A 10,837-nucleotide genomic window follows, 5' to 3' on the forward strand; every position below is an offset into this window, starting at 1 on the left:
AAAGAAAGAAAGAAAGAAAGAAAGAAAGAAAGAAAGAAAGAAAGAAAATAAATAAATTATTTAAAAAAAGAATATAAAGAGTTTGGGGCATGATGACACACATTTTATATACCAGCACTCATAGACATAAGCAGGCAGATCTCTATAAGTTCAAAGCCAACCTGTACTACATAGTGAGTTCCAGGTTAGGCGGGGCTACATAGTGAGATCTTGTATGAAAGAAAGAAAAATAGAGAAAGATGCAGAGAATACATTTCAGTAGTGGATCACTTACCTAGCATGCACAAGACTATTGGTTCAATTTCCAAGGCCACCAAAAATGGGTGTGTGTGTTTACTCTAAACTAATGTAAATAAAAAAGTGGGAAAATTAATACATATATAGACATTTCACAGGAAAATTGCATATAAATGTATGAAGAAATGTCCAACATTTTTGCTATAATTATGAAAATACAGATGAAAATCAGGGTAAAATACACTGCTGTTTGGGAAAACGTAAAAGCCAAATATTAGAAGGGTGATGATCGAAGAGATTCGTGGCTTAAACAAGAGAGTGGCTATCGGGGAAATACTTTGGAAAGTGGTCAGGCATTATCTATGAGGGGTTTTTACACATTTACTCATTCATCTTGTTATTTTACATATTTTAAACTTTTAGTGTGTGTGCATGCGCGTGTGCATCTGTCTGTCTATGACTGACTATATGAGGGAATATGAATGTCACAGTGCTCATACCATTGGGTGCATATAACAGTCAGAGGAAACATCGTGGGAATCAATTATCTATTTCTACTCTGTAGATGCCAGAAATCAAATCCAGTTGTCAGGCTTGACAGCAAGCACTTCTAAGCCAACTCACCAGCCTTATTTTTTAAAATTACATGTATACATTTACTTTGTATATGAAAAGAGGGGTCAGGTCATGCCAAGGCATACATTTGGAAGTCACAGAACAATCTGCAAGAATCAGTTTTCTCTTTCCACCGTATAGGTCCTGTAGATAAAACTTGGGTCATCAGGCTTGGCAGCAAGTGCCTTTACCAGATGAGTCATATCACTGACTCTTTTATTTCAATAAGCGTTGCTTGTTCTGACTGTGTGTCTTTTTAAAATTTTCCTAGCAACAGTGCAAGATCACAGAAGGCTTCATAATGAGACAATGTCTCAATGATGAAAGAAACAAAAGTAAATCATGTCTTTTGTAGAACTGAAAATCACCATGTTAAGCAAAATAAGCTAGATTCAGAAAGAAATGTCATGTTTTTCTCTTTTGTGGGTGTGCTGATTAGTTTTTGTCAACTTGACACAAACTAGAGCCATCTGGTAAGAGGAAACCTCAGCTGAGAACTTGCCCCCATCAGATTGCCCTGTGGGCATGTCTGTGGCATTTTCTTCATTGTTGATTCTGTGTGGGAAGGCCCAGCTCACTGTGGGCAGCAGCACATCTTGGCATGGTCATGAAAGGTGCAAAAAGATACCTGAATGTAAGCCTAAGAACAAACCAGTAAGCCACATCTCTGTGTGGTTTTGCCTTGTACCCCTGCCCAAGCTTCCTCTGGTGATTGATGATGCAAGAAACCCTTTCCTCTCAAGGTAGTAGCTTTTGGTCAGAATATTTAATCACAGAAGCAAAAGCAAAATCAATATAATGAGGACTCTAGATTTAAATGTGTGTGTGGCATTTTTAGACATGTGTTATCATTGTCGTTTGCTCATGTTCACCACCACCAGCCCCATTCTCCCATGTGTAGAATGTAATACTATGCAGGAGGGGAGGGTTCTAAGAACAGGGAAGGGACAGAACAGAAGAGTACATGAGGGAGACCAAAACACCATGTTTTCTCTCATATGAGATCTATTTAGCCATTGGGGGGGGAGAGAGAAGACCTATTTGACTGAGGAATAAGGCCAGTAAGAAGGGATAGACAGGAGAATATTGGGGGTGGAACAAATAGGAACAAACTACAGTTACAGGCATATAAAAAATGTTACAATGAAATCATTATTTTGTATGTTAACTAAAATTTAAAAGAAAGAAAGGAGAGAAGAAAGGAGCATGTGTGATCTCTATCCACATGTGTGATAGAGCCCAAAGCATACAGAGTGACCAAGGAAGGATTTTTACCAGACATTTAACCTCATCCAGGAGCTTGCCAACTAAGTATTGATGATTGATCGGAATAAGAAAACCTAAGGAAGAAGATGGGAATGTACTGGTGAAATTATGGCGGCAGATCAGCTCTCAGTGCTGATGCCAAAGTGATCAAACATAAAATAGAAACAGAGAGAGGAAAACCACCATGAGCAGCTGGGCTGCGGTGGGACACAATTTTAGTCCCAGTATTCTGGAGGCAGGGCCAGACCAATCTCTGTGAGTTCGAGCCCAGCCTGTTCTACAGAGTGAATTCCAGGACAGCCAGAGCTACACAGTAAAACCCTGTCTCAAGAAAACAAACAACAACAACGGAGAAAAACAACACTTTGTGAAAAGACATCACATGACAGTAATGGCACAATGATAGGCTTTGAACTCAGAACCAAAGTCTAATCCTGCCATGCCACCTCTTAGAAGTCCCAGAAGGTTCCTTAGGTTGGGTGAAGAAACCCATGGCTTAGGAAGGTTACAGATGGTGAAGCCATTTTGTAGGTAACATCAGCAAGAAAATCAGAAACCCCTAGGGAGGAATTCTCCATTTCTCCAAAGACACCAAAGTCATTTCCTCCCACCACAAAAGCTGCATTTAGTGAATCAATGAGCAGAGATGAGTGACGTAATGACATACATTAGGTAGTATCTGCTCCTAGAGACCAGGCTGTGAAGTGAGATAAGTGTGTATGCAATGGCCTGGCAATTCCCAGTAGAGGAAATACTAAGACCCTTTTCCTGGGGACATTATTTTTTCTGTTTATGTTTTCCTAGTGGATGTGGCCAAAATTAAGCACTGTCTTTACTGTTAAAGCTGGACATGCCTTCATATTGGCTACTCCTGTGGACTTAGAAAGAACCTCTTAATTCCTTTTATTTCCCATCCCCCAAAGGCATTTATTTCCTTGAAGGACTGAGGGACCTATTAATGTTTACCTTTTTCTAAGACTAGAGGAACAGAGACAGAGTGAAAGAATCCAGTGGTGCATGCTGGATCTGGAGCACTGTCATCCTTACATGTTCACAGCATAAGCTAACGGTGAAGAGGATTGCTCTTAGTCCTCTGTACTCAGACTTTTCTGGAACTTGGATCCAAGAACTGGCCTCTTGAATTTAGTGTCTTCAATAGTTTGTCTTCCAGGTCATTTTCTCCTTTGAATGAATGGCTTTTTAAACCAGAGAAGAAAAATTTACCTGAAAGGTAATACTCCTTTATTTATTTTTAACTTTAAATTGTCTAATAGTTTCCATTCTATAAAGCCAGATTTTACTTAATTTCTCACTGCAGTTTGAATCAATGAGAAGTGTTTAAGTGGTAAAACAAGATTCCCCTGAGGAATAAATCATGTAAAATAGGATCCAATTGAGTCCTGGAGAAAGGGGTAGTCTCTTAAGATGGATGCCTGGATATAAGAAACATTGTTCCATCTTCAGTGCTGAGGCCATATCATAAGAGAAAAAAATTGTCTTTAGGATAAAATTGGTTCTAGTTTCTCAGGATATGTCCACTGCTATATGTCCGCTGAGGGTGTCTATGGTGGTTTAAATATGCCTAGCCCAGGGAGTGGCACTACTAGTAGGTGTGGCCTTGTTGGAGGAAGTGTGTCACTGTGGGGGTGGGATTTGAGACCCTCCTCCTAGATGCCTATAAAAGCCACTCTTCTATTTGCCTTCAAAACAAGATATAGAACTCTGAGCTCTTCCAGTGCCATGCCTGCCTAGATGCTGCCATGCTTCCCGCCTTGATGATAATGGACTGAACCTCTGAACCTGTAAGCCACCCTCAATTAAATGTCATTTGTAAGAGTTGTCTTGGTCATGGTGTCTCTTCACAGCAATGGGAACCCTAACTAAGACAGTGTCACTCCAAGAAAGGAGGGAAGAGCCCTGGCTCCCCCCAAAACAACTGTCTTCTGCGGGGTGCCTTCAGTTTTCACCATAAGTTGAATGTCACTATCTCCAATAGAAAATTGGCTCCCCTGTAATTTCGTTTGGGTATCTCCCACCTCAAACAGAGATTTAGTTCTCACTGTGAGTTGGTATCACCTTCTCTAACAGCTATCTCTAAGATACAACCTGAGGCCTCATCTTTAGCCTCAAGTATCAGGTGTAACCAATATACTCTATCTTTGATACTGCCCTGTATCTCCTTAGCAATTCTTCCTTCCAAATATTAAGCAGGCTTGACTTGGCTTAGTTTTGGCCATGTTCAGGGTTGTGTAGCTGGAGAGTTCTTGTCAGTTCTTTATAGAATTCCTTTTTATGGCATAGAAGCCACTTAGGGTTTTTAATTCTGCATCCAGAGACTGGAGAAAGGGGAAAGGGGACCTTTACATCATCAATCAAACTTTGGTAGATCTCATGTTGAACCATGGGAAGAGATTGAGGCATAAAGTTAAGGTCTAGATTCCTTAAATAAATAAATAAATAGGTAGCCAACATAGGGTATAATGTAAACCAACAAAGGAAAGAAAAGTAATCTTAGGCAATCCCCAGCATAAGTGATTTCTGAGATCCTCTTGACAGTATGGACAATGAAATTGGTTCCACTTCTGGTAAATGGTGATAATTTGGCCAGGAACATAGTCCTTTAAGGATACTCTTGGAATAACCTAAAGACCATTCAGGAGCTTGGTGTAAACTGAAAGAGGACAGCTTGGCCACTTCCAAAACTTTACATTAAACATCCTTACACAAGACAAATGGAGTTCTTGCCGATAGCATTGAGAGCCATCAACAGGACAAAAGCCTGGCTCCCATGGAGGAATGTGCTATCCCCAAAGCTGTTTCATACAGCAGGAAAAGAGTCCTAACCTTGAACTTAGAGGGGAAAGAAAAAAATGGAAATCTTTGCCCTCACTCACAACTGAATTAAAGGAATTAAGAGAGAATTGAGAGAAGCAGCAGACATAAAGCAATAGTCAGACACTTGTAGAAACAGAATTTATAAAAAGGCAGGGTAGGATGAAGGGGAATGAGAGAGAGAACGTTCTTGGCATTGGCACCTGAAAGTTCAGCCTTGGGCAGACAAATAAGAAAATACAAAGTGGGAAGCATCCACATTGAGGAACACAGACAGTGATTGGCAGAGTTGTTGTTCCTGTAACATTTTACATCCAAACACCCACTCCTTGGAAATGAGAGACTGAGAAAATTATAAATGGTGGAAAAAGAAAGGGGAAATAGAAAAGTAAAAGTTGTTAAAGTCAGGAGACTTTTTTTTCTTTACACTGAAAGCTGTCAAACCCCATTTCCCTTGGTCTTCAAGTCTTAGTGAAGAGTCACCTTGGCCTAGGAAGGAAGGAAGTTTCCTGCTGTGCCTATGGAAAGCTTGGGCCTTGCATCCTTTAAAAAAGCAACTTGTAGAAAGGAGGGAAGATAAGGAAAGAAAAACAAGATAGATTTTTTTCCATTAGTGCAAGGCAGAGTGGCATCCAAGGAGGTCAGAGTCGACCTCTACTCATGGGAAAGGACAGTGTCACCTTACAATCCAGTGCATCTGAATCCCATTACAGGCAGATCTTCTGATCTTACATTCTCACTGGGATTGCAACAAGATGCACATAGAGTCTCAGCAAGCCATGTTCGTTAGAATAAAGTGAAGATTATTAAGAGTAAATATTTGCTCTCACAGACCCAAGGGGAGTGTCTGAGGATAGGATCTCCAGTTGTGGTAATTTACCTTTTTTTATGTCACCTGGTCACATCACCCATCCTTCCTTTTGATTGGTGGAAGTTTGGTCTCATGTAGATTAACTGCTCAAACAAGGATTTCCCATAATCTTGATCACAAGACCAGGTCATAAGACCTAGTCACAAGATCTCATGACTGCATGTTGGCACAGGTTTCCTGTCACCCCAGAGCTAAGATTAGACAGTAGAGCTTGACCCCAACCACTTCCACTGTTCATATCTTACTGCTGTCTAACCTAGAGATCTGAAATGATACAAAATGTACCCAAATGTTAAACCAAGGGTTAATAAAATTAAATTGGAAAGGTTTTCTTATTATTTTCCTTCTACTCACATTCACTCTTGCTTGCCTCATATGATTTCTACTGAAGACATTTAAACTTTTAATGCATACATAGCCTGTGAGAAGCAAGTCTGCTGAAAGCAGAACTGCCAGGCCAGCACATGGATGCTATGCTGGAGCACTACATTGACTAAAAAGTGTGGTGCATGTAACTTAAACATAGAAACAACTTAAAAGTAAAACATCAAATGGTTTCAACTAGAAGAAAACATGAAAAAAAAACCAACTCTAGATCCTAAATAGACTGTGTGTAATATTGAGCAAAATCTCTTGCTAATTGTCCCCAGCAGCCCTTATTTGTCACCTTCTAAATTTCCCTGAATCTCGCATCTGGAGCTATAGTTTGGAGTTACCATAATGGCTTAATGGGTTTTTAAAAGGAAGTTAGAGACCCAGCACAGGACATACATAGTCTGTACTATTAAAACTGGTACCTCACCTTCTTTCAGCTCTATAGGCATTAACACCTGTTATTGAAAAGATCCAGCCGGGCGGTGGTGGTATACGCCTTTAATCCCAGCACTTGGGAGGCAGAGGCAAGCAGATCTCTGAGTTCGAGAGTTCGAGGCTAGCCTGGTCTACAGAGTGAGTTCCAGGACAGTCAGGGGCTACACAGAGAAACCATCTCGGAAAAAAAAAAGAAAAAAAAAAGAACCTGTTGGTCTTGTAGCAACACAAAAAGATGAAACTTACTTTATTGTTATAAAGAATGACTCTAAAATCATATGATCCATGAACATCTGCTTAATTCCAAGCAGATGCTTGGTGCTGATGTTGGTAACTTGAGTTATAATGTTAATGTTGGTAAGCAGATGTTGGGGTAACTTGAATTATATAATTTGGGGAGGAGGACTTTCATCTTGTTTTGGTGTGTTTGGAAGTTTTATTGGGAGATAACCATCTGTGCTTATATGCATACATAAGAGTTTAATAAAATGTCTTTTCTTATGGTTCATTGTTTTATATTGTGACATCCAATCATTAAAGTTCACTGACCACCAAAGCAAATTTGGAAAGCTGTAACACTGATCGTACTGAAAGCAGCTATGGACCCAAGGTGAACTTTAAGACTAAGTCACCCCTTTCACACTGCTTACTATGATAATGTTACTACTAAGCGCACACTAGTCCTGCCTAAGTGATGACTTCACCCAGCAGGACTCTCACTCTGTCACCAAACAGAACAGAACCTATTCTTGGCTTCTTTACTTTCTGTTTCCTGGGGAACTGGGTGGTACAGAGAACGATAAGTAACCTAAAGTGAACCAACTCAACCCTGTGGATTCCTGTCCAGGCCAGGACCCAGAGGCGAGGTCCAGGCCAGGACCCAGAGGCGAGGAGTTATTAGAACTCTCTTCATCTACACGGATCATCAAAGCGCAATATATAACCCCACGCCTTTAACTCCTTCTCAATCTAAAGCCTGGCTTTTTTGGAAGAGGAGAATGAGGAAATGTGCTCAGGTAAAGACCATTGTTTCCCAAAGTCTTTCCTGATACTCACTGTCCCACCTAACAATACCATTGCAGGTAGAATATAACTATACTTTAACCACACTATTTAAGGATAGCATAGAAAATCCAGAATGCCTATTATGAAATTTTACTCAAATGTGGAAGCCATGCTGGTTCACAGGCACATTCTCTTCTTAGAAATCAATGTTTTGGTGGTCACCTAGAGACTTTATAAACCTTAACACCCTAGTGTGGTGCACATTGAACAAGTTTTAAACTATAACCCACATCTTGAATTAAGCAATCTCTATATATATGAAACATGATCAACTCAAGATATTGTGGTGATACTTGAGACTAAACAGAGCACTAAGTTATGTTTCACTCACAACACATAACCATTCAAGATGCATATATAGATTTATAAAGAAGCCCTGATAATTGAGACTAAGTACATAGGGTCTTGGGATCACCCTGTAGATCCCACCACCAGCAAAAGTAGTGATTTTCCTATTTCAGTAGGATTGCAGGAAGAAACCATATGACATAAATAAAGATCTCTCCACAAGGTTTGAGATTTGCGGAAGGGAAGACAAATCCAAAATTCCCAGTCAAAAATAACTCCATGTTGGTCTTGAACTCTTTGACATATATGTGGTCCTCACATTCATGTGCTCAGACAAGGATTCATCAAGACACGTCAGTATTCTTCCACCATGCTCATCATCATCTTTCTGCTGTATTCATAAACCAAAAATAGAGCAGCATTGGAAGGGATGGCTCGAATCAGAGTGGCTTTCAATCCAGAATACAAGGCTAATATTCCTTCACTTCTCACAACACTTATAAAGGTTTCGATTAATCCTGCAGGCTTTCCAAACATAGAAAGGACCTGGATTCTGGATTTAATGCAGTCCACTGGGAATATGATAAGCCAGAGACAGACCCCGGCAAAGCCTCCACTTAACATCAAAGGGACAGGACCTAGTTCATCCTTTGATCCCCCTGATGCAAAAAATGATCGACTGATTTCATAACCCCCAAAGTAGAAGAAATAGCCAGGTATTTCCTGAGCAAGAGTGGTTGAGAGTCCACGATAGAAGCCTAAGAGACCGTCCTTCATGAAGATACTCTTAACCATAGACCAAATTGTGTTATAGCTTTGTGCTATCTTTCCTGACGTCTTCATTTCATGCATGGTCTGCAGCCGACACTTCACAAGTTCAGTGGGGCAGAGGGCCAGCGCAGCAAATGCAGAAGCCAGCGACCCAGCAGTGGCAGTCTCCAAGTCGTTCAGCTCTTCATCCTGCTCCACTCTAGCCACTTTCCTGACAAACTGCTGGCAAAAGCCAAAGCACATGAATAGGACAGAGCCCTGGGCGACATAGGCTAGCAGTGCAGGACTGGTTCCCCTGTAAAGGCCATGGAAGCCCACTTTGTTGTATGTCTTTAGGAAGCAGTCAGCGAGGCCTTTGTACAGATGGGGAAATGTCTGCATCTTTACTTTTATGGTGTCGAAGGGCTGCCCAGTCAGCACACACGCTGCGCCCCCTGCTGCCCCCGCAGTGAGGTCTATGGCGGCTTGGATGGCAGGGTGGACTTCATGTTCCTCCACCCTCCCGAGGGTGTCGTCAGAAGCCAAGTCTCTGTAGGCGCCCACGGCAGGCCGCTGGGACCTGTCTTCTTGTCTAGGCTACTCAAGCCACAGCCTTGGGCCGCCACACTCTCCGGCCGCTGGTAAATAACCCCCAGGCACGTGCATCCACGAGCACTCCACTGTCCCCGAGGGCAAAGGCAGAATGCTTTCAGTGGTTATAAGGGCACTTCTCCCATAAATATCTAGGAGGAAACGCTTTACTGGAGCTGGACGTGTAAGTCAGTAATAGAGCGTGTGCTTATCTGGGTGGATTACAGCAGTTTCCCCACCGTAACACAGCAAGTTGAGGATGAAAGGATGTTTCTCTGTGGGCTCATTTTCCTGATTTCTTACCACGCAAAATGACACAGTTGATCCAATCTGGATCATAAGGGCACAACTTTTCAGAACAGTGCTTTCAAAGAGAAGACAGGCCATGCTAGGAGCCACATACCTTTAACTCCAGCATTCAAGAAGCAGAGAACAGTGAGTTTGAGGCCAGCCAGGCCTAATTTGAGGCAGGCCTAATTGAAACTGCCTCAAAAATGAGTAGAGAAGACAAACTATTTGGGAACTGCTACAATTAAGTCCATGGCACGAAACAAAGCATTCCACAGCAGATTCGCTTCTCCAGCGCTTCTCCAGGACAGGTAAGGCCTGAGCTGGAGTTGGGCAGACACACTACTTTGGAGGTGTAACCAAATCTGGGGTCAGTGTACTGAAATGTTTCATTAGCTTTCCTGACTATATTTAAAAGTAAGACCTGGTACAGTGGCACGGGCCTTTAATCCCAAGCAGAGATGAGCAGATTTCTCAATTCAAGGCAAGCCTCATCTACAGGAGTCTCAAAAGGGCTACAGAGACCCTGTCTCAAAGACAACAACTGGACTTACAATTGGTTGTATGCCACCATGTAAGCACTGTAAACCTAACTGGTCCTTTGTAAGCAAGTGCTCTTAACCTAGGGGTAATCTCTGCAGAACCTAATCATCTAATCTCAAATGTGTATGTATGCTGACTTACCAGGATCCCTACAGTGAATACATGTAAGCTTGCACACACATTCCTTTTCAGCTGCTGTTCACCTCATTCACTCTTAATCTGTGCCTTTTGAGTTGGGGCCTCCATTGGTTCAATTTATACAGAAAAATAAACATTCTATTCTCTGTGATATGGCTTCAAAGGATAATGATCTTAGGTATCAACAACTCTGAGCACAGACTTTCATGAGTTCCTTTCCTTACAGCTAGTTATCATCAGTAATGGCTAACATTAGGGAAAAAAAACATTATGAAAAAGATACAGATTCACATGTTGATAAAACTATTCATATTTTTAGACAAGTCACTAAAGGCTCTATATAACAATTTTTTTTTTTTGGCATTAAAAAACTACATAAGCTGGGCGGTGGTGGCACTCGCCTTTAATCCCAGCACTTGGGAGGCAGAGGCAGGCGGATTTCTGAGTTCGAGGCCAGCGTGGTCTACAGAGTGAGTTCCAGGACAGCCAGGGCTACACAGAGAAACCCTGTCTCAAAAAACCAAAAAAAAAAAAAAAAAAAAA

At 41.4% G+C, this 10,837-nt stretch overlaps 1 protein-coding gene and 1 pseudogene across 1 annotated transcript; one reads left to right on the top strand and one right to left on the bottom strand.

Annotated features, from left to right (window-relative positions):
* LOC114629830 overlaps positions 1–3,180 on the top strand; it is a 9,353-nt pseudogene extending 6,173 nt beyond the window's left edge.
* Positions 3,181–8,046: 4,866 nt separating this feature from the next.
* LOC114629792 (mitochondrial ornithine transporter 2-like) lies at positions 8,047–9,368 on the bottom strand. The gene has a single exon (XM_028777876.1). It carries the CDS (start codon positions 9,134–9,136, stop codon positions 8,339–8,341), a length of 798 nt encoding a protein of 265 aa, XP_028633709.1. The 5' UTR covers positions 9,137–9,368; the 3' UTR covers positions 8,047–8,338.
* Between the last annotated feature and the right edge of the window lie 1,469 nt (positions 9,369–10,837).

The sequence above is a fragment of the Grammomys surdaster genome, unplaced genomic scaffold (assembly GCF_004785775.1).
Source record: "Grammomys surdaster isolate TR1022 unplaced genomic scaffold, NIH_TR_1.0 317, whole genome shotgun sequence".
In the NCBI taxonomy this organism is placed as follows: domain Eukaryota; kingdom Metazoa; phylum Chordata; class Mammalia; order Rodentia; family Muridae; genus Grammomys; species Grammomys surdaster.